Source organism: Chrysemys picta, chromosome 2, assembly GCF_011386835.1.
Source record: "Chrysemys picta bellii isolate R12L10 chromosome 2, ASM1138683v2, whole genome shotgun sequence".
Lineage (NCBI taxonomy): Eukaryota > Metazoa > Chordata > Testudines > Emydidae > Chrysemys > Chrysemys picta.
In genome coordinates, this window is record NC_088792.1 from 274,256,935 (window position 1) to 274,281,952 (window position 25,018).

Consider the following 25,018-nt stretch of genomic DNA (forward strand, 5'->3'; position numbering starts at 1 on the left):
TTTCTGCCACCCTCGTTGGCAGAAACTCACCTCAACATGGAAAACAGGCCAGTTTGTCTGCACCAGCTTATGGGACAACATAAGCTTAAGACTCCAACTGCCTTAGCCATGGAAGATCGGAGGCACATTCACTTGAGGGGGATAAGAGACAGAGGCACTCTGATAATATCCCTGAAGAAGACATAGGCTAGCTTCTCATCAAGAGAGCATTGCAACAACAACAGAAGGACTGGGAGTCCTTCTGCTAGGTCCAGACATAGGACAACTTCACATGCCCTCCTGATGTCAGTCCTGCATAAATCATGAATAAGTCACAGAGGAGGGAGGCTGTGTAGAGCTGGATGGAGCCAGAGCACACATGCTCATTAATGCTGCTGATGTAGGATGCTATGTATGAGTGTCTCTTTGAGGATGATTACAACTACCCTGGCCCAAATGTCTTTGTTTCGTAACTTGTGTTGAGGTCTCATCTGGCCCAACATTTCTCTGAGTCTATGATTAAACTACTCAGGCCAAATTAACCCCTGGTATAGCTCTGATAACTTCAGTGGCGTTAGAGTCGAGATAAATATGGCATGTGCAGCAAAATTCACTTACTTGGCAAGCTTCTGTATCTGGATGATGGCCAGGGAAAAGATTCAGTGCAATACATTTCAGTGCCTGTAAACAATGAATTAATGGCTCACCTACGTAGTTGTGAAATGTCCATCTAAATGTCATCCCTGCTGCTGTCTGCAAGTCTTTGCAGTAGAATCCGGCTGGGTATCTCTCTGTTCGCTTCATGTTGGGCCCGTGCTATTATGGTTGCTAAGCAAGTCAAATTAATGTTACGACATTCCATGAAAACAGTTTAATGCGTTTGATACTGTACTGTTCTTGCCATGAAAGTAAGTCAGGCAATAGAAAGTATTTGTGCTGCATTAAATCTTTAAAGCAATAAAACTCCTAATCCAAACGAATGCAACTCAAAAATCAGAAGTAACTTGCTGTTTCATTAAAAATATTGTTCATCCTATTGATATTTATTGAAATTTGGCAGTAAGGGAGATTGGAATTAGCCCCTTAAATTGATTTCACACCAAGGTAGCTCCATTGAGCTGTTGGTTTACTCCTGATTTACGCTGGTGATCAGAATAAGGGCAAACATATTTTGCACGATCTGGTTTTCAGCAAACATTTGCATTAGCTTTTCACACGCATTTCAACTTTTGAGCAGAGTAGGTTACCTGGTGGTAATCATGTGGCTGCAGTCATATGGGCTTTCTTCTGGTTCCCTCATTTGCTCAGTGTACTCCATTTACTCAAACAGGGTCAGACGCCAGTAGTGTTCAGCTTTTTAGTAGAAGAGGTCAGGGCTGGCTCCAGCATTTCTGCCACCCCAAGCAAAAAAAAAAAAAAAGCCGCGATCGGCAGTGGCAGTTCGGCGGCAGGTCCTTCGCTCCTAGAGGGAGTGAGGGACCTGCCACCCCCGAATTGCCGCACATCCCGCCCCTCTCCCTTGGCCGCCCCAAGCACCTGCTTGTTAAGCTGGTGCCTGGAGCCAGCCCTGGAAGAGGTTGTATGTAGTGTTCTCCCTGTGAGCCTTGTTAAAACATTCGTAATTCAACCTCCTTCAGTTGTGTGTGTCTGGAATTTCAGTACTGGACAGATATTTAGAAAACACTGATCCCTTGTCAAGATACATTTCACTCTAGTCACTTTTTTCTTTTACTCAGGGCTTGTCTACACAGGCAAATAAGTGTGAAATAGCTATGTTGTGAACGTAGAGCACAATAGCTATTCCACATTAACCTGCACCGCACAAAGGCACTCTTAGTTCAGCATAAGTGTGTCCGCACAGGTAGCTAATGCAGAGCAGATATTCAGCAATAGCTATCCTCCATTTGCTATTCCAGGCTTTTCCCCCATATAGACAAGCCTCCAGTAATCAAGTGTCTAAAAGTCATGCCAACCTCCATTCTCTCTCAGGAAATTCCACTGCAATGATATGAAACACGTGGAAGTTTCCACACAGCCCCAGTGAACGGACTGTAACTTACCCAGAGACATGAAGCGGCTTCCAAATCAGCTGTTCATGCAAAAATACAGCCACACCAAACAACGATAATGAAAATGAAACTTTTAAAAATGCATTACAAAGTATTATCCCGATGAAAACTACAACATGAATCTGGTCACAGACAGCGCTTTGGGTAAGTTAGCAATAACAAGGCTTTGCACATCTATATCACCTTTCCTCTAAGGATGTCAAAACATCAATCATTAATAAAGCCCCACAACATCCCTGTGAGATAGGTAAGTAGCATGATACCAATTTTACAAATGAGGAAATTGAAGCATACAGAAATGAACTGATTTGCCCAGGACCACAGACCAAGTCAGCGGTAGAATTGGAAAGAGAACCCAGGAACCTTGACTCCCAGTCCCATGTTTTAACCAGTAGATACATTTATTCCATATAAGCAGATTCAGGGCAGATTTATGTGAGGCCTCAAGGCACAGGTCAACTGACGGGCTCTCCCAGCAGGGCTAAAAATAGAACTTTTGGGCTGAGGCTGGAGCCTGGCTCTGAAATCCATCGAGGGGGAAGGGTCTTAGAAGCTGGGGTCCAGTCTGAGCCCTAACATCTACCCTACTATTTTTAGCCTGGCAGCGTGAGCCCACATCAGTTGACCTGGGTTCTAAGACTCACTGTTCCATTTTGGGTGATTTTTTTGCTGTGTAGATGTGCCAATAACACTTTTACATTGTGAATATTATATTTTGCATGTAACTTGGCTATATTTTAATAAGTTAGTAGCTGTTTTGAATTTCTGGTTTTCTATTTTTAATACACTTCTTTTCCTATTAAATGTCTGGGAGTAACTCTTATTGCAATTGAACCAAAAGAGGATATAGATATTGGGGCAATTCCCCCACCCAGATCTCCATGGGACGACTTGCAGGAGCAAGGAAAGTGCCCTGGAACAATCCTGCACTGATGAAGTCAATGGGAACTTTGTCATTGACTTCAGCTGGGGGCAGAATTAGGCCCCGTGTTCCTCACACTTGCCTGATTCTAACACAGATTTTAAAAATAAATGAAACTCCTCCACATGATAATTGAAATTTCTATTTATTAATAAGTGGTGCAAGTTTTTAAAGACAGAACATAAAAAATCAGGTAAGAAGTATTGTTTGCATAATATATTGAAATAAACATATTAAAGTTGTTCAAATATCGGACAGTGCCAGAATATAAATTACACATACAGTTTAAAAATTACAATAAATAATATTATAAAGAGCACTAAAGGCCACTTGTATAAAAGTTGTGTTCCCTTGTCAGCCAGAATCTGAAAAGCATCTTTGTAGCCTGGAGAAAATTTCAGTGAGCAAGGCACAAATACTAGTAATAATCATATGCCCTAAACTACAAAACAAAATGCAGTTGGCTATGTAACCTTACATCTTAGCATATTTTTAAGAATGAAAATTGGATCCCACTTCCACTGTTTTGCCTCACGTAGCTGCACTAGAAATGGTTAAAAAGCTGCTTGTTAAAGATCAGATCCTGCAGCCTAAATTTTCAGAAGTGACCTGTGATTGTGCAGGGCCTCAATTTTTGGGGTGTCCAACTTAAGACACCCCAAAGTGGCCTGATTTTCAGAAGTGCAGAGCGCTGGCCCACTCAAAATCAAGCCCTTCAAAGGTGTCTTAAAATGGGCACCCAAAAATCAAGACCACTCCAAACTCACGAGTTACTTTGGAAACTCTAGGCCTGCATTCCTTGTGCGCCTGAAATGCCAAGCTAACTCAATGGGCGTCTGGGGTGTCTAAGGATGCAAGATCTGGCTCTTCGTCACATATTCTGCAGTTACAGGGACAAATTCAGTCCTGGTGTCAGTTTCCACTGTAATCCACAGAGTCATAGCAGAGCTGAATTTGCTCCTTTAATCTGCATTTTCTGACTGCTATAGCGCCCAGCCCATCCCATTCTGATCCACCGGTGGACCCTTATGCTTACATAAAGCCCATCTGAAGTCAGTAGGATTTCATGCAAGTGTGAATTAGCATGCAGGATCCTGGCCCACAATTTGCAGCAATAAAACCTTTCAACTATTTCCTCCTAGAATCTTAAACAATGCAGCAAAGATATGGACAAAAGCAGAGCAAACATAACCCAAAGTCATTTTAGGGACAGGTCTGGTGTCCTTCCACATGCTAAAGTCCTATTGATTTCTATGGGATTTATACATATTAAACCATTATAGGATCAAGCCTAAGAAAAGCCAATAGTTATTATTTAAACTTATTAGATTTTTCTTAAAGGAACAAACTCCATAAATGGACCATGAAACTGAGTTTGATAAAACAAAATAATTTTTCATGGCATGTGCACTTGCAATAATGAAACCCTTAAATTTTTTTTTTTTAGGGAAAAGGAGTTTAGATGACAATAAAGCTGCAAGGATAGCTGTACAATGTAAACAGAGATTACCTTTAAAAAAATGATATATGTGCTTTACTTGTTTGAGAGAGTCAGCGTAAAAACATAGCTAACAAAAATGTGCCCATTTCAGGAGGAATAATGCTGAGAGACTCAATCCATAAATAAATAAAGATTAGTAGTTTGTACCGTACAACCAGGACCTTCCCCTGCTCCCATTGAAAGAGAGGTTAACCATTGACTTTAGGGAGAACGGGATAAAGCCCTAAATACTCGCCAATTATGGAAGATGAATACAGTGAGAGTCATATTGCAAGAAGCATTGTTAAGCCCCGAAATAGATGCTTGGTCCCTAGTAGGCATTAAGAGTTAGCAAAGCATGGATTCAGACATTTAATCCTATTTAAGGTTAATTATGTAAACAAAGAGTCAGTGTCAGCCCAGACTCAAAGAAGGCCTGACCCAGCTGTAATTGCTAGCAGTAAAACCAACTCCAGGTGCTAACAGAAGAATGGTGTAAATCCACTTCACTCCTGCTACGAAAATTAATGCTGCTTCAGATGCCACTGTCAAGTCAAATACTGAGCAATGCCTCTATGTGGTAAGCCTACTTTACAAAACAGCACATGGCTTTTTAAGTACTGCTTTAATGCAAGCTAATAATCCTGGACACTGTCCTTTATTTCAACAGAGCACAAATATCATGTCACTTCTGTGGTAAATGTACAAATTACAACTATTAACCCTACTCCATTATAGTCACATGATTAGAACCTAGGACCAGATCCTCAAAGGCATTGAGGCTCCTAATTTCCATTTGGAGCCTCGTTACCTTTGAGGAACTGGGCCCTTGTGGCTAGTTACATTATCCATTAAGAAAAGGCACGTGGGGCTAAATTTTCAGACTTTCAAATGTTCAGAACCAGATTTCCAAATGTCTTCCATTTTATGTGCACATGCAACCCCCCTTCCCCCACATTTGAATGCACAATCAGGAAATGCACACGCAGTATCCTGTAGACAGTTAACTCCCCGACTTGCATACGCAAAGGCCAGTCTGCACACATAAACCTGGGATTCACACATGATTCTGGTGGGCACAGTTTTAGAGGAAGGTTTTGAAATTTTTGACTCACAGGGCCAGCTCTACAGCTCGTGTAATCTGGTGCAGCTCCATTAAGTTGAAAAGAGCTATGCCAATTTACACCGGATGGGGGCAGGGCCCTAATGGACATATTAGATAATACACAACAAGTGCAGAGTAGTTAAGTGTCCCTGCAGATTACTTTGTAGTTACACTTAGCAGTACAGATGGCTTCAAGATGCAAAGTTTGAATCTGGACTTTCCCAAAAAGTTTGGGCATGAATGGGTCTGAGATCTTGGTTTGGTCCATACAGAAGAATCAACGTTTGGGTGCTTCTCTGCTGAGTAGGCAAAAAAAAAATATTTAGGAACTAACCTGCTTTTCTGGTTTGGACAACAAAAGATAGTACTTCCTCTTTCATTATTATGCCGCTACCTACTATTTCCTGTCCACCGTATCCTGTAAGTAAAGGGTGATATTTGTACACTGTAAAATATAGTATTACAACTTTTGACCAATTCTAGAGATCCTTTCCTAGTTTTTCCTCAGTCTGTGCTCAGGCTAACTCTCACTGATTTGGTGGTTTGCCTGGATAAAGACTGAGCAAGGTGCCCCCCACCCATCTTCTTAGCCCCTTGCTATTCAAAGTATATGGCCCTGCTTTATTTAAAAATTATGCGCTTGTTACATTGTGATTTTAATGCTATGCAGTGTCCTGATTCTAACTAACTGACACGGTCTTACTTTGATAGGTGATCTACATAGAGTCATAGAATCACAGAATATCAGGCTTGGAAGGGACCTCAGGAGGTCATCTAGTCCAACCCCCTGCTCAAAGCAGGACCAATCCCCACCTAAATCATCCCAGCCAGGGCTTCGTCAAGCCTGACCTTAAAAACCTGTAAGGATGGAGATTCCACCACCTCCCTAGGTAACCCATTCCAGTGCTTCACCATCCTTTATTATAAATATCTTTTTTTTCCACTGGTCAGCACTAATGCTAAACCTGAAATGATGAATTATTACAGGCTAAATTGAGTGAGTGCAGGCAAGTGCTGATACGGAAAAGCAGCGTTTATCTACACCCATAGTCTCAACCCAGCTGTTGCTCCGTGCAAAGGACTTTCCACATAGATTATGCCAAAGGGAGGAGTGAGCTGTGTCAGATCTGTGAGGTGTGATGGACAACACACATTAAAATGCGCTAACCAGACCTCCTGAATGCAGAACTCGGCCTCCTCCCATCTCTGTTACAGAAGACCCCCAGATGTCAACTCTGTGGATTTCAGAGGAGCCCAGCAGTTATGTCTGGCCTAGCCACGTATTTAATTACAATCAAATACTAAGAGGCAGCCCTACTTTGACTTTAAGAATATCATTAATATTTCATTGTGTGGCTGCATTAGTCTTACCCTGTGTTCCCAAGCTATGCATTGCTTTCCCCTTTTAAACAGTAAAATTCTCCAGTGCTGCATATCAAGTCAAATCAGGGCTCACAGCCCAGGGTTGATCGTTCAACTTTAAGGCAATTCAACTACTAAGTACAGACACGGTAGGGTAGTCAGTGATATTCCCCTTCCCCTCGCCCCTTTAGGACCACATTGTGCTACGTAGACATACTGGCGAAATCCAACCCTTACCCTGACTTAGTTTGTTTCCTTCCAATAATGTCCCCTTAAGATTAAAGTATTCTGTTTGTTTCCTTTTTTTTCAGAGCATTCTGTACTCTATTTCACATTCCGCTTTTTTTTAAAGAGTGCTGTAACTCGCTAAAATATTCACCTAGATTTAACACTGTCAAGGTTTAGTTCTATATTGCTGTATCGGCTTAGGGCTAGACGGTGGCTTTTAAAGCCTTAACTCCAATGCAGAGGGATGAAATAGGGTGGTGAGGGGTACAGAGGTGCACTGCATTTGCTGCAGTCAATGGATACATTCTGAACGACATTTTCCAAAGCGGCCTTTAATTTGGGGTGCCTTCAGTTTTGGTTGCCCAGTTTTAGACACAAAGGGCCTGATTTTCCGAGGGGCTGAATATCCACAACTTCAACCAGAGCTGCAGGTGCTTTGCACCTCTGAAAAATCAAGGATATTTGTCTTGTAACTAATAACATACAATTTCACTCTGTCATGGATCAGTGAAATAGTATTATAAACAGAGACAGAGCTTTTCCTTCAACCATAACACAGAAGGGACAAATCCACTACCATGCACTCGTGTAACGTAAAACACGGCTTTAAGTTCAATGCAGGTACTTCCAAGAATCATTGACGCTGCCTAGAAAACTTGTGAAAATGCCCTAACTGAAAACAGTTCTACCTCTGACAGATATTTTCTCTATGTCTCTAATGTGGGGTGTGTAATGGAACCAAACACAGAACAGCTATTGAGATCAATGTACACAAAATGGCTACAGAAATCAGGCCTCATGTCACTACGGTCATTAATCTAAGAACAGAACATCTGCACATATCGAGCCCCCTCTTTAGCTAGTGTAATTGGCCCAGCTCCATTTACTTCGATGGAGGTAGGCCAGTTTACAGTAGGTGAGGATCTAGTGCACAATGAGTTTGTCACCTGAAGTCATTAACAGGACAGATCCCCAGCTGGAATAAAATGATGCCACTTCATTCATTCGAGTGGAACTAAGACAATTTGCACTAGCTGAAGAAGTGATGGATTATGATTTCAGGTGAGGAGGAAGCAGCAGCAGGAGCAGATGAACTCTTGAGGAAAAAAAGATCCTATATTCTTTCAAATGGTTTTGAAGAATGAGAAAAGACAAAAGGCCAAAAAAAAAAAATATCAAACACACAAGCAGAATGGTTCCTAAATAAAATGATTTTCATGAGGTACCATCAACTCTTTGAAGTGTCAATAAATAGACACAATGATAGGCGGGCAGAAACCAACAAGGCAACTTTCCCCTGAAGTGCTGTGTGTAAGTTGGATGTGCGAAACCCTGCGGCAGGGGCACACTGGAAAACCAGGCCGAAGTATTTCACTACCTTGCTGCAGGACCACGTGCACTAACAATGCTAAGCTTTATCGCTACAAGACAGTACCAGCAAGACAAACAATGGTCAGTTCATTGTGGCTTCCGTGGGCCAAATCCTTAAGTCCTTACTCAGGCAAAGCTTTCAGTGGGCCCAATCTTGAGGACCCTAACTTAAGGGTCAGATGGTGTCTGGTCCTCGGGGTGCACAGTGAAGGAGAAGAGCATAGTGATGGGCAGGGGTGCTGCACCTCCAGCTCTACTCCCAGGCACTAGCCAGCAGAGCTCTCTGGATGGAGGATAGGAAGTTACACCCCATGAAAGGGTGCAGAAGCAGGTGCATGGATCTGCCTGGCCATTGGCTCCAGGAAAAGCATCGCTACCTGTTTGCGTTCCCCCTTGGGGATGCTAGCGCCACACTGCCCCTGGCTCTGCTAAATTGTACAATCTACACCTTAGGTTTCACTCTCTTCTTACTCGATCAGACACCCACGGAAAAGCAAGGAAGAGCTTTGCTTGAGGAAGGATTGCACAACGCCTCAGCGTATGGGCCCGAAAACTTAGCATACATCGCTAGGGAGCCCCTTGTGGAAAACACAGAATCATGGCTGAGTCACTCATTAGATAGATACAACCTGTTAGGCCACCCAGCTGACCCTCTCCTCATGCAGGCGCCGTCCCTAGAGTCTACGGAGGATAATGCTGTACTGTGATTGCAACCTCTCAGTAGCCCAGTGTTGGCAAATCAGTTGTGCGGGTAAAGGGGAGGGCACGGGGCAGCTAGGCAGGCTGTCATCACAAGATAAGGTGCAACTACAATGGTGGCCATCATTAACTTCCTTATTAACAGGCAAGATCTAGCAGGAGTCACTGTGATATCTCACTGTCATCATGTTTCATATCAGGTTCCAGCGAGATAAAGCGTAACCACTTGATATATTTTGCAGTAACTGAGTAGTCCTTGTTGGTCATCACTCTGATACTTAGGACCAATTCCCATTGCTAATCCCTTGCAGGTGTGTATGGAGTAACACAGGCGCACATCCTCAAAGTTCGTTAGGCTCCTAACTTCCACTGAAATTAGTGGGAGTTAGGTGCACAAGTACCTTTGAGGATGTGGGCCAGAGCCTGTGCGGCTCCATTACATAAGGAGCGAAGGCATTAGGATCTGGTGATGAGCCCCATCCGGTACACAAGCCCCTGCACAGCTTGGAGCTCTGCTTCACGGCAGTTCCCAGGCCCCAGCACACAAGGTGTACTTGAGCAAGCCAGGTCTAGAGTATACGTCCTGGCTCCTATGTTCCACTATTCCCTCGGTAGTGATGACTCCAGCCGCTAGGCTGGAACGGCTTCCAAGCCGTGGTTCCATTGTTGCCCCATGGCCTTGTGGGAAAGTTTCTTTCCCCACTCCCTCTCAAAAAGCTCCTGTGCCCAGTTGAGATACCTGGATGGGGCCGGGGAATGGATCTGTCCCTGCTTGTGGCATTGTTTAGAAATATGCTATTAATCATGTCATACATTTATTTAGATTAGTCCGTTTACACAAGAAACAATAGGCCATTTCCTGCCAACATCCTGAATATGGAACTCCCATTAAATAGAGTAGTTGTACTTTGCACACCTCGTGTGCCTTACATCTGAGGGTCTCAAAACGCTTTAAAAACATCAGTGAATTGAGCCTCCCCCCCATGTGAGGTAGGGAAGTATCATCCCCATTTTACAGATGGGGAAACTTAGGCACAGATAAATTAAGTGACTTACCCAACATGACATGAGTCAGTAAAGGAGCTAAGAGTAAAACCCAGGAGTTCCCTACATTAAACACACTTTCTTTTGTAGCTGATGGTAGTTTTGTACCAATCTCAGTGGGAAGTTTGGCCCTATTACAAATAAATAGAACGAGCAAAGTATTTTCTACAAAATAAGATTGATTGTAATCACACTAGTGGTGGTTTTATAACCTCCGATGGAGATTTTCAAAGCAGCAGTCAAAGGGATTCAGATTTGTGATTTGCATTAATGGAATACGTGTTTCTAATTCCCCCAAATGGCTTTGCAAATCTCAAATGTCTGTTTTACTTTGCATTTGATACAGTCATACTTGTATGATAGGGGACATGAGAAATCTTTCAGCTACAGAAATTATGTTAAATCAGTAACACACTTTGATCTGACCTTTTCCCTGCTAAAAATTTTGGAAGATTCTGGCTAGTCTGGATAGAGAATTATTCACTTGCATTGGAAAACGGGCATTGATCTGGAGCAAATAATTTATATACATTTCCACATCAGAACATTGCTCCCGAAACTATTTTTGCTTTGTTGCTCTGTTTAAAAAAAGTAGCATGAACCATCACCTCTCACCTGGCATTGCTCTAACCCTCATTATATTGAAGAACATCAGATAGATATGTATCACAGAAGAAATTAGCTGTACCATTTATATAGTGTAAAGTCATGCAAACCATGCTCAAAACTATGCTGCTTAGTTTTGGTAGCATGAAAAAAACTGCATTAGTAAATTGTATGAAATGGTGCAGAATGACTACCACTAATACCACATGCATCTTATGCAGCCATCGGTGTTTTGAACTAGTAAGCTTTGGGTGTACAGTAAGTGAGATATACAAAGTATGTTTACATTACACGGAGAAGTCAACCAGTGACCCCCCCCACCAACCATTTTTAAACTGGCTTGTTTGAAGGGGTCCATATTGAATCTGAAATCCCATCCCCTGTTGAAGACAAAGGCATGGAGCCACTTGGTGTAAAAGGGTCAGTATCTGTGTCTGTTTCACCCTCTGCTAGGTAGCGTTTCTCTCTCATCCAGGTTGATCCTCCATTTGGACCAAAAGGGAAGTCTTCTTTGTCTTGGGAGATACTGAATCCACTCGGGGAGCGTTCAAGCTCCTCATGGTTGACGGAAAGAAGGGATAATGGGGTGTCGCTGTCTCTTGTCAAGCTCCTTTTCTGCCTTGGAGATATCCTGTCGGAATTGGGGCTCTGCAGGTCCCCTTGGGACTGGTACCTTACTCGGGAGTCTATGAATGTGAGTATAGGCAAAACTGTTGGCCTTTCTGCATATGAAGTCGAAGAAGGCATGGCCTGCAACTTGCCAGAGTTTTGCCCACCTAATGAAAAAGGGCGCGAAAAATTCATTGGATCCTGTGCTAAGAAACCATATGGACCGACTTTGTGTACTGGAACCTGGTGGAAGTTATAAGGAGTTTCATGAGTGCAAGGCTCAGAGTATTTGTAGATTATGCTTTTCAATTCAGAGTATCTGTTTTCCTCTCTCTTCTCTTCTGCTGGGGAGGCAGCGTCTTTCAAAGGACACAACTCCGTGACTTGTACTTGCAGCTGCTCCATATGTTGCATGTGCATATCGACTAGAAAATCCAGTTTCTTCCCCATGTCGTGAACCTGAAAAATACCAGTTATGAGATTTCAAACAGTTCATGGCAGGTCATTCAATGCAACAAACACCAGTTGTTTCCATGGGCACATTTCCCTGAGCAATGCTATGCTACCACTGTCACAAAGGCAGCTACAGGAGAACGCTGTGGTTTTTTCATTGGAGCCTGTGGGTGCAAAGTATGTTTTAGCTGCCTGATCCATTTACCTGAACTTGTTTTATCTGACTCTATGAATTCTGAGAGAACAAACTTCTTTCTTTTTTTCAGTTCTCAGTCAGTAGTTAAAGCCCAGAAAATATAAATAGTGATCAAAAGTTGTTACCATTTATGGTGATTTGGTGGTCTGAGTACTGTTCCTAATGGGAAAGTGTCCATATCACTAAGACCCACATCATGATTAGTAGCTTTAATTGTCAACCACAATAGAAAGGCCAAGGACTGACCTGGCCCTGGACACTGAACTCCTAGTTGTTGCTTCTGAGTGAGGGTTAAAGCTCAGGCTTGACTTCCTTTTCCTGTGGGAACAATTTGTGCCTGCATTTTTACATCCACCAAATAAACTGCTGATGCAAATCCAAGCCATTGCACCTTCACATTTTTTGCGCACACAGTCATATATTTAGAAGTGCAAGTGCTGTGATCTGCATGGACAATTCAACCGTTGGCACAAAAAGGCACCTCTCAAGTAGAGGCCATCCTTCTGAATACGCTATCAGCATCAGCAAAGGGAGTATCACGTACAGACAAATATTCAGGGATAGCCCAAAAGCAAAGTGCCAGATCTGAACAATGATGAATTTTGAGGAGGTAGGAAATCTGGATTGAAACTTCATGGCATGGGCCCATCCCACCAACCAAAATGAAGATGCACCAACTGCTTTGTAAAACATGCACTATTCAGTTAACTAGCAGCTTCATGGAAAACTAACATAAAAGTCTCTTTCTTTTAATCCTGAAACTACATACCTGTCTTTCAACTTTCACAAATTTGCCCATCATACTTTGGTCTTCAGTATCTGCTGTGGATGCTTTGGCTACATATTGATCATTTCTAAAAAGAACCAATAGTCTAGTTAGCACTTCATGTTCCATTTTATTACAGCAAGCTATTTGTGTAAGATAACAGAAGTAAAAGGTTATTAATTATTATTATTATTACTATCTTAGCACCTAGGAACCTGAGTCATAGAGCAGGAGCCCATTGTGCCAGGCGCTATACGAACACAGAACAAAAAGATGGCCCCTTCTCCAAAGAGCTTACAAGCCAAGTATATATAAAAACACAGACCTGACTAGCTACCACATCACTCCAGCTTTACGTTGGTTTAGTGGGAACCAAAATCAACAGAGCTACACTGGAGTAAAACTGGAGTAGCCCAGTGGTGAATCAGGCTCACCATCCAATGTTCTTATACAACACCTTCAATCCATTACAGAATATCCAGTCTTTTTTCTGCCATCCCTATTTCTGCACAGTTAAGTTAAGAGAAGGATGTTTCTCCAGCATGTAATTTGTCAGCCAAAAATCCACTATCTTATGATAACAAATGCTCATTCCAACTGATAGCATTTCACATTCAACATCTGTTAACATGGTACCACGTTGGCTAGGTGATGGCAGTAACTGCAAAAAATTTAGGACACGAAATGTTAAGCAGAATCACTTCACCTGGGAGATTGTTGTGAAGGGTAAGAAAAAGCTCCTCCCTTTTGGGATTTCTTATGCTTGGGAGTAGACGGAGGTCCAGGGGTAAAAATCATATCTACTCTGAAAGAAGAAAAGAACAAGATATGATAAACATGCCTAACGTCGTCTTTAAACACCTACAGGAAATGAAAACTGCGCCGTATCCCTCCTGCAATCTCTATCTCAGCAGTACAATGAAGGAGTGAGTCTAGTGTTAGGGCAATAGCCTGGGATTCCCAGCTCAGCCACTGACTCATTGTGTGACCACAGGTAAGTCACTTAGGCCACAATTTTCAATCTTAGGCATTTAAAAGTAGCACCAAGAGCCATATTTATGCTCCTAAATTAGTGGCTTGATTTACAGAAATACTCAAAAACAGCTGCTGCTCCCCGTGATTTCAGTGGAGACACTCTAGATTTAATCCAGCAGAATGGGAACAGAATTTGGCGCAATATTTGCAATCCTCTATAACTATTTTAATAATCTAAGAAGTTTCTAGCAGTTTTCATATTTAGTTACCATCATAGTTTTCATTATTATTAATTATTTTAGTGGTTTGAAACAAAAAAATAGACACTTCAGGCTGCACAAAGAATCCCACCTGCAGAACATTTGCTTATATTTGGAACCAAACTGGATGGAACATTTTGAAGGCTCTCACATGTTCCGTTAACTTCTTTTAAAATTATTTCCCCATGTTCAAGCACTTCTAATCTAGAAGTGTTAAAACATAGCATGAAAAGCCATACAGGTATTTCCAACATGACCAGAAGTGAAAAACCTGGAAAGCTAAGGAAACCACTTGCTTTTCTGAAATTTCCATTCAAATGATACAGAATCCATAGGTTCAGGTAAGTATGGGTAAGAATCTAGGCTGGGATTTACAAAGGAGCAGAAAGGAGCTAGCTAACCAGTTCCCACATTGACATCTAATGAGATTTAGGTTCCTAAATGACTAAGTTACCTTTGAAAATGGGACTTAGTCAACTAAGTGCCTTGCTCTAGTTCAACCACAAGTTACAGGCTCGATGCAAGGATTACTTGGTGAAAGTCCATGCCATGTTATGTAGGAGGTCAGACTGTATCAGGGATCGGCAACCTTTGGCACGCAGGCCATCAAGGAAATCCACTGGCGGGCTGGGACGGTTTGTTTACCTGCAGCATCCGTAGGTACAGCCGATCGCAGCTCCCACTGGCCGCGGTTCACTGTTCCAGGCCAATGGGGGCTGCGGGAAGCGGCACGGGCCGAGAGATGTGCTGGCCACCGCTTCCCGCAGCCCCCATTGGCCTGGAACGGCAAACCATGGCCAGTGGGAGCTGCAATCGGCCAAACCTGCGGACGCTGCAGGCAAACAAACTGCCCTGGCCCACCAGTGGATTTTCCTGACCGGCCCCACGCCAAAGGTTGCTGATCCCTGGACTATATGATCACAGTTGTTTCTTCTGGCCTTAAAATCTATGTATTAGAACTTATTTTAATTAAGGAGACTAGCCACTGTCATAGAACGTCAATAAAAGTGAAGTGGGAACCAAAGACACTAAATATGCAGAACACATAGAACAAACTATATTGAAAAATAAATTAAAACGAACTATGAAGTAGAAAGAAAAAGAACAGTGTAGCTTGTTTTTAAAAGGTGAAAGGTAAGTTCACCCAGGTCCAACCAAACAACAGAGTTGAACTGAATTTGCCTAGCTCAAGAGAAATCAAACAACACTACAATAAACCTTCTTGGATGGCTCAACTGTTTGTTTTTACCTGAAGATCTTTAACAGCTCCAGGCCTTATGCTTCATTACCTTGCACCTTTTGTGGTCATTTATTTTACACCTGTGCAAAGTGAATGTAAATCGCTTCATTCTGATTTGGTGGCACTCACTTTTTTTGCAATTGTGTAAATGATCACACAAGGTGCAGGTCAATAGAGAATCAGGCCCAGCAATGTCAAGGAATGGCTGCCATATAATACAAATACCACTTTACTTTTATATGTTGTCTGTACAGATGAGATAGGTGACTTGCCCAGGGTCACACAGAGAATCAGTTGCAAAGCTGAGAGTCATTTCCAGGGCTTATGACTCCCAGTTGCTTGCTTTAACAACTAAACAATGTTCCTTTCATATGTGGTTATCATAACTACTTGTTTATCTTTCCTTCTTAGAGGAGACACTCCCAAACTATTTTTAAGGGGTGAGTTGATAAACTGGCTATTATTGTGTGCTGGATAGTTTAAAGCCACCTGGATAGTTTAAAGATACTCTGACTGATGCTTGAAGGAACCATCCTTGTTCCTGTGCCATTAGCATCATGTCGAGTGAGTGTGAGCTGTCTAGCACAGGGGGTCAGGACCCCTCAGGGGGTCACGAGGTTATTACATGGGAGGTCACAAGATGTCACCCTCCACCCCAAACCCCGCTTTGCCTCCAGCATTTATAATGGTGTTAAATATATAAAAAGGTGTTTTTAATTTATAAGGGATCACACTCAGGGGCTTGCTTTATGAAAGGGGTCACCAGTACAAAAGTTTGAGAACCACTGGTCTAGCACATACACAGAACAACTGCACTTCCCCCTCCATGTATCACATTCCTGCAGCGATCTTACCTTGCCTGAAGGTATTTTATTCTGGAAAGCATATCAAGGTGCCCCGCTGAATATTGCTCTATCACATCCTTTACATCATAAGGCCTCAAAGTCTCCTTGAATTTCTTTTTATAGAGACGAAACTGTAGTATTCTGCGTAGTAAATCGAACCATTATTAGCCCCTTATGTAAACAGCACAATGGTCAATTATAGGTGAGGCTCTAGTCAGGCAACATTCTTTGCATGATCAAGAATTGAACATGTGATATTACGTCAACCCAAGACAATAAGTCACATGCAAGGAATAGCTAATACTAAATCATTGTTAAGAACAGACTTCATATTTTGTTATTCATCATTAGCAGGCTAGACTTTCCTAGAAATGCACATGGGCACAATAGATCTTCCCAATATCATCCTGATTAGGCAAGGCCCCAGGCCATAAAAGTCAGAGCTGGATCTGGATTTTGTACAACAAAGTATAGGAGTGTTGGTTTCGGGAGTTTTGGTTCAATTTACTATACAGGAGGAGAGATTAAAAAGACTGGAACTTTACAGCTTGGAAAAGAGACGATCATGAAGAGATATGATAAAGGGTCTATAAAATTGTGATAGTGTAGAGAAAGTAAATAAGTAAGTTTTATTTACTCCTTCACATAACACAAGAACCAGGGGGTCACCGGATGAAATTAATAGGCAGCAAGTTTAAAACAAACTAAAGGAAAGACTTCTTCACACAACACACAGTCAATCTGTGGAACTCATTGCCATGGGATGTTGTGAAAGCCAAAACTGTAATGGGATTAAAAAAAGAACTAGATAAGTTCCTGGAGGATAAGTCCATCAATGACTATTAGCCAAGATGATCAGGGGTGCAACTCCATGCTCTGATTGCCAAAAGCCGGGAGTGGATGACAGAGGATGGATCACTCGATGGATCACTTCATTCACTGTGAAGCACCTGGCATTGGCCACTGTCAGAAAACAGGCTACTGGGCTAGATGGCCCATTGGTCTGACTCAGTATGGCCGTTCTTATGTTCTTAAAGATAATTTGTAAACTGTATAGCAGGCTGAACCATTTTGAACCTGATCTGTGTTGCAATTTCAAATATTAACTGATCATAAACCAAAGCATCCTTTACGAGCTTTTTAATGAATTAATTACTTCCAGTTAGCATTCAGTTTCTGTGTAGACTATGTATAGATATATATAAAAAATACATTAGGTTCATATCCCATTGAGCTCACATAGAAAGTGAATTAATCAACTGGGGTTGCACAGGAGAGAGATGCTAATTTATTCCTGTTTGTAAATATCATGCAGACAACTCAGTCTTAAGGTTACTGGTCTAATGTGGTAAAATGAAAAAAATCCATGTAAAATAAATGAATAAACACATCTTTCAAATGATGCTGCAGTAACATATATTAGTTAGTTTTAAACCAGTCCCTGATCTTGTGTCCATAAATTTAAAGGTATATAAGGGCAAAATGCATTAATATTCTGAGAGGCCCAAATATTAGAGTTTGTGAAAGAAAGATCATCTGTACAGCATTTGCCGCTTCCGTTAGTTTATACTAGCTTTACTTTAGAGGAAAAAAATAATGAACTACCCAGTCTCTAAGCCGGGGTGGCCAACCTGTGGCTCCGGAGTCACATGCAGCTCCTTGTATAGATACCGACTCTGGGGCTGGAGCTACAGGCGCCAACTTTCCAATGTGCTGCGGGGTGCTCACTGCTCAACCCCGGGCTTTTTTGTGTGTGTGAAATCAATGAGTTTTCACAAAACATTTTAATTGTTGTCAAATCAGCATTTTCCTACAGAAAAATGTTCCATCTGAAAATTTTTGACTGGCTCTAGTTATCATCCTTACAAGTGCCTACTATGATCTAACTCCCTACTCCATTTAAAGACCCAACAACAATGAACAACCTGGTGACATGATGCAGTGATTTCCTGTAGGCCAAGCATTAAAGGTCAAAGCCAGTACTGATGAGCATGAAGGAAATTTACCTGACAGCTCGGATGGCTGCCTTCAATGTGGGGATCATATCTTCCATGAGGAACTCATTACTGTAACCCCTATCTTCAGTCATGGGATCCCCTGTTCCTGCATCTGTAAAGTAGGTCAAACACATGCATGCAAAAATCAGACCACAATTTACAGCATTGTTCAAAACAATATTAAACCAAGTACCTAATATAAACTAATTTCAGTCAATAATCACCCATGAGAAGTTCCTTTGGTTACTTTGGCCAGCACTTATCCTCTGAAGAGTGTGATGCCCCCTGTGTGCTTCTATGGCAGGCCAGGAGAATGCAAAGGCATTTTATGGTTTCAGAAAGTCTCCCAAAATTCTAGCCATTTCATGAACCATCTAGAGCTTTCCTTCTTGTCAATTGGATTTAGGACCTCCCATTTTTGAGGAGTTTTTCAGAATAAGTTATTGCTGCAATAGTCTATTTAGTGGGAAATGAAGATAGAGATCTTTTGGGCTTGATTCTATTCAGTAACGTACAAATCTCTCCTTCCCACATGCTCCTGTGGCTAAGAGGCTCTCTGGGCAGTGTAACTGCTGTGGTTCCCCTGCACAAAGTGGGACAGGATTTAGGGGGGACATATAAGTGAGGTGAGTCCCCTGCTTGGTGCAGAGCCCCACCAAGATCCCTTGTGTCCTGGGACAAGACGAAAGGTTCTGCTGTGTGGAGCTCCCTCCTTCAGGGGGTACACATTAGGGCAGAGGAGCATTATTTCTGCTCTGCTGCCTTGAGGTGCTGTGACGATTCCTTCCTCCTTTCCCACGTGTGCATGCCTAGCATCTGGCACAGCTCTGGGCTGAGACCGTGGTCCTAAAATCAGAGGTTCCTTGTAACTGAAATTATAATTTGCAAATTGGACTTGATAAACTGAGACCATTTGGGATTTGCATTTTACATCACTATAAACTGAGGGCCAAATTCAGCAGCAACATGGGAGATGCCCAGGCACTAATCTGGACTCTGTTACACTGAGGGTAGGTCTACACTTACCTCCGGGTCCGGCGGTAAGCAATCGATCTTCTGGGATCGATTTATCGCGTCTTGTCTAGACGTATAAATCGATCCCGGATCGATCCCGGAAGTGCTCGCCGTCGACGCCGGTACTCCAGCTCGGCAAGAGGAGTACGCAGCATCGACGGGGGAGCCTCCCTGCCGCGTCTGGACCCGCGGTAAGTTCGAACTAAGGTACTTCGAATTCAGCTACGTTATTAACGTAGCTGAATTTTCGTACCTTAGTTCGAAGTGGGGGGTTAGTGTGGACCAGGCCTGAGAATGCTTCAAAGGCAATTATGCTGCCTTGGACCTACTACACCCTACTCTAACCATGTACGAGAGTCTGAGATGCTGTTACTAGCATCCTAAGCAGCTGAAAGAAGGTGTAAAGTAAAGCACAGTAGGGTCAGGCCGACTTTAATTCACACAGTCTTACACCTTCTGTGAGTTGCTTTTCTTGCTACAGTTCTCTCAAGCAGGAGATAAGACTCAATGGGCCAAATTCACAGATGATGTGTAAGGAGCTGGGTGTCAGAGTTACACATTGGCCAGTTCAGAGAAGTCTATGTGAGAAAGTTTAGAGTGAGTTTAAGTTACTGCAACAAAAACACTGAGGGAATCTTAAAAAGAGCGTAGATTATACTAGCCTAGAGTGTCACTAGACTTTCCTAGATACATGTAATCACTGCCCCTGAATTCCCATATTTCCACGCTGACTATAAGTGGGTTCCACTGAAAACATATCAATACAGAACATGGTTGGTTTTGAGGAATACTTGCACTTTATTTTGAGCATTGCTTTGCTTGGATTCCAGCATTATTTTCCAAATCTTTCCCCAGTATTCCATAAATTGTCCATGCAAAGGCAAGACATAGTTGTGTCTGCCCCAGATTATTTTAATCGTGTTGATTTGCTATTTTGAAGGTCATGAAGTCTCAAAAGGAGATGGATTAAAAAAAAAAAGCCATGGTAACAGGGTGAAGGAATCTAGGAGGGTTAAAAATGAATTAATATAGATGTGCTACCTTCTGAACTTTGCCAAAAGGCGTATGCTTTCATTCGGAATGCAGTGCGAAAACGCTCCTTATTATTCAAGCCAACATTCTTAGGCTCTTTAGAAGGACTTTCTTCAATGGCATCTACATTCAGAGGGGTAAATAGCTTTCCTTTAGTATTGGTACCACGAACCCGATCCAAGAGACCCAGCTTTTGGCTACAAAATAAGCAAAAGTGATCAATTTTCCTCCGTTAATGCAGACCAGTACACTTTAACTTGTTTTCATGATGCTGTTAATATATTAGATCCCAAATAAATGTTTCACATACAAGACGGACACTGCTGGAGCTATGGTAATACATCAGTGTCTTTGTAACTAACAACTAAACTCAGTCGAGAATTCACTATTGGGGGCGGGGCACTATATCAATGCAGCCTATGTTACCATCCTCTCTACCTAGTCTGTCACACTGCTTCTGTTCCATTAACCTGGCTGAAGTGCCAGCTTTATTATTAAGAAGATAAACACTAATATTTAGCCAGTATCATTATCTGATGATAGGGAGAATCGGCCTTTTCAGCTCAATGCCCTCTTTAAGTGCTGGGTGCCTGTTAGGCTATTAAATGAGCTGCCCATGCATAGTAATGATGAATGAGAGAAGTCTGAATGTGTGCTGGACTAAGAATAAATTATTTTCAAAACAGCCCAGAACACAAAGACATTCCTAAGCAATTGCTCCGAACATGGCATTGCAGGACACCCAGTTCTCAACTATTTAATTCCAGTCAATATTCATGGTAGGGGAAATCATAGAATATCAGGGTTGGAAGGGACCTCAGGAGGTCATCTAGTCCAACCCCCTGCTCAAAGGAGCACCAATCCCCAGACAGATTTTTGCCCCAGATCCCTAAATGGCCCCCTCAAGGACTGAACTCACAACCCTGGGTTTAGCAGGCCAATGCTCATTTGGTTACCCTATTAGAATATTAATGCCATGAGAATGTGTGTTCTTTAGGGGACCCTCTGCAGTTAGACCCACACCGCCCCCTCCATGCTAACCTCTGGACTGGCACCTGTGATCTTTCTGCTGTCTGAATGACTATATTGATAACCAAGGAGATTACTAAAACGTCTTATGGCAGCACGAAGTTATTTGCCATATGTCATGCCCGGTGAAATATTGAATAGGTGTCAGACCCTAAATTGAAAGTGTATTTGGCACTCCTCGGGGATTCTCCTGCAATGATTAAAGTAGGGTGGTCAAGGTGTGGCTTGTGGGACAAATGCAGATCCATGAGTAACTGAACTACTCTCATCTTTACTAGGAGGTGTGGCCATTAAGACTATAGGAATGTAGGATATAGGACTGGAAAGGGCCTCCTGGGTCACCAAGTCCAGTCCCCTGCTATCCCAGGTCATTCAATCAGGCTACAATCAGGTCATACAATCAGCACACATTGTTCCACCTTGATTTGGACATTATAGCTAAGGGCAATTGCAAAATACTTCATTTTATCCAAATTATTGTGGCCCTCAACGATCTGTCTTATCTAAAGCTAATCGACTGATGGAATTGCTAAGGTGCCTATCACAATGAGTTATGTCCTAGAGATACACCTCTACCCTGATATAACACAACCCAATATAACATGAATTCGGATATAACGCGGTAAAGCAGCGCTCCGGGGGCTGCGCACTCTGGCGGATCAAAGCAAGTTCGATATAACACGGTAAGATTTTTTGGCTCCCGAGGACAGCGTTATATCGGGGTAGAGGTGTATTGATATTATTTAAGATAAAACTTTGTATGGTGATGAGTTTTAGAAGGATTGTTGGGGTTTTTTTAACAGTATTGTCAATGTGAACACCATATCTGTAGCCCAGTGAGATCACACAAATGCCTTGTCAGTACCTTGTATTTTTACATGTAAAACAACAATGAAATGCATTATATAAAACTCCCCACAAACCTGGCCACACCTTATAATTTCAGAGCAGAGATTAATGGCTACATAATTTTTTTCCCTATCAGTATGGACTATTCCCATTGCTTCCTGAAATGTGTGTGGTGTGTAGTTACAGTCACACTGTTGATGAATGCCTCTATTTCTTTGCAGAAGATAAAAGTAGTGCTGCAGATTGCAGCAGAGACATTCAGAAAGGACATCCTTTGATCAGCTGGGGGACAATTTGGTCCCTGTCGCAAATTAGAGCACCCTCTGGGCTACTCTATGTTGCACTCGCTGTAGCATCTCCCTTGAGGCCTGCCAGCCCACGATCACCAGAATGCAGCATGCTCAGACATCTAACTCAGGGAGGGTTTGAAAAGGCAGGGAAAATGAAATTGAAGATAGTAAGATCGCTTGGATGAGTCCTGCACGCACCTTGAGGGTTACACCACAGAGATTCTGTTTGCTTGTTTAACTAAAATATAAAAGCACAGTTCTCAGGAGAAGCTGCTTTTATGAAAGGCCTTAAAGGAGAAGAGGGTGTTATTGGCAGACCCCTCAACAGGGATTCTGGGAGTAGAGACTGAAAGGAAGAAGGCACAGAAGTGGGTTTGGGGGCCAGAGTGAGTTAGATGAGCATCAGGGACTGAACAATCATGGAGACGTAAGACGCATTTGAAGCAAGGAGCAAAGAGTTTGAATCTGATGCAGGAAGTAAAAAGGTGAAGCTATTAAAGTGAAGTTATTTGAAACAGGGGCTGAGCAGGGTCAGAGCTGGGCAAGACAGAGGATTTTTGCAGCAGAGTTTTAGACAGATTGGAGAGAGGATGGGGCGAGATTCAAGAAGGAGGATGTTACAGCCGCCAGGGGTTGAGAAGGTCAGATGGAAAGTGGTGCTGAAATGTTCAGAGCATTCTATGTGCATCAGATCTCCAGTGGAAGTAAGCTTCTCTCTCACCGTATTAATAATCATAAGCGAATTGCAAAAGCTAAAGAGGTTCACTTTGGACGAACAGCCTAAGGTTCAAAGCTATATGCAGAGCAAGTGCTCTAGTAAGTGAGATGCAGATGAGATGCAAACTCAGTGCCCAAAGTTAGGCACCTTAATAAGTGGCCTCATTTCAAATAATGCTGAGCCCTTGAAGGTCCCATGAACTGTGGGTGCTCAGCACCTCTAAAAATCAGGCCTCTCGATGCCTAGAGGTTGATTTAGTTGCAGCGTTTTAGGCTCTCGAGTTTGCACATTTTGGCCTGAGGTTATTAGCAAAGATGAGCCCAAGCAATGAAGTTTAGGCCAAGACGTCCTCAAAGTTCACTTTGGTTTGGGCCCATCTACATTTTCCAAAACTCACTAGTTTTGGTTGAGTCAAGACTGTGAGAAATTGTCATGCGAAGCATGAACTTTCTGGCAGAGGTGCTAGGGCGACCAGATAGCAAGTGTGAAAAATCAGGACGGGGGTGGGAGGTAATATGTACCGACATAAGAAAAAGCTCCAAATATCGGGACTGTCCCTCTAAAATCGGGACATCTGGTCACCCTAAGAGGTGCTGAGTGCTGAAGAAGGCAGAAAGTGGCAGAGATTGTGTGGTCGGGGACTTCTTCAAATATCCATAGAGGGCCAGAGGAAGGCTCATTCTGAGGAGTGGAGGGAGGGAAATGTGTTGGAATTGGGCATGATCTATGTGTTGGTTATGTATAGCCTCCATGTCCATCTCAGCTCCTCAGGCCTGTCTAGATACATGATGGGCTCCCTGCCTTACAATTCAAATGGCACACAGTGTTAATTGGGAATTCCTCTTAATGCAGGCAAAAGGGTTCTACTATATTATCTCTGGTTTGCAGATGGAGAAGTAACTTGCTCAAGGCCACAGGAGGAGTCAAATATTGGATCTGGAACTTCAGAGTTCTCAAAATTGTACTAACTGAACTAAATACCAGCAGGTGGAAGCATTAGCCAGACCGATGCTGTGAGAGTGTGACCACAAGGAAATGGAAGTGTATTGGGACAGAGCTACAATACAAAGGAATCAGAAAGCTTATCTCAGGATTTATTCTAAATTCGGAGCTAGGAATCTCTACACTGGTTGTCTCAAAACAGGATTCCTTGCTTTTCCACACCTCCCTTCTGGAATGTAGGTCAAACTCTTCCTCCCCATTCAGCATGGCAGATGGCTTATTTGCAGCAACGATCTCAACTGCATATGTCCACAAGATACTTTCTCTATTTTATTTATGCTAAATAATCTAATCCTAAATCGTTCCCAGATTCTCCTTATATAGGGCAAAATTCTACCCTTTGAATCCATGAGCAGAAGAATGCTCCTGCACTTTTATTTTTAAGTCCTTTATTTTGATTCATTTGCCAATATTTTAGGTTGAAATCTGATGGAGAACTTTCAAGCTAATAGCAACAGTTGCTACAATATTAAACAATTACACAGCAGATACTGATATTCATGTCTGAACAAGGGCAACTACAGCAGCACAACATGCAGGAAATCATGCGTCAATTTCACTTGAGAGAACTGTTGCTCGGTTTACAGTGCATTGGGTACTAAAACTCTCTGGATTTCTTTCCAGATAAAAAATTAATTGTCATCGGACAAAGAGTGGGCTTTAGTCTCATTTCCAGCAGATGAAATGTGGATCTATTAAAACAAAGGCCTGGAAACATTTTATCTTATTACATGATCTCCTTCATGAACACAGCATGCACGTGATTCAATATCGAAGTATTAAAGCATGCGGAGATCACATCGCTCTTCATAAGTATGACTAGGGCAGTGGTTCCCACATACTCAAACAGGTACTCAGGCTTCTGGCATTGGTATTGG

At 42.4% G+C, this 25,018-nt stretch overlaps 1 protein-coding gene across 1 annotated transcript in view; it reads right to left on the minus strand.

The window, feature by feature from the left end:
- Positions 1-3,099: 3,099 nt before the first annotated feature.
- KCNQ3 (potassium voltage-gated channel subfamily Q member 3) overlaps positions 3,100-25,018 on the minus strand; it is a 257,211-nt gene continuing 235,292 nt past the window's right edge. The window contains exons 10-15 of the mRNA XM_005288823.5: positions 20,262-20,449; positions 18,216-18,318; positions 16,219-16,350; positions 13,596-13,694; positions 12,893-12,977; positions 3,100-11,933 (exon numbers count right to left, since the gene is read on the minus strand). Of these exons, the coding sequence (XP_005288880.2) occupies positions 11,196-11,933; positions 12,893-12,977; positions 13,596-13,694; positions 16,219-16,350; positions 18,216-18,318; positions 20,262-20,449 (1,345 nt within the window). The 3' untranslated portion in view covers positions 3,100-11,195. The remainder of the gene's footprint in view (positions 11,934-12,892; positions 12,978-13,595; positions 13,695-16,218; positions 16,351-18,215; positions 18,319-20,261; positions 20,450-25,018) is intronic.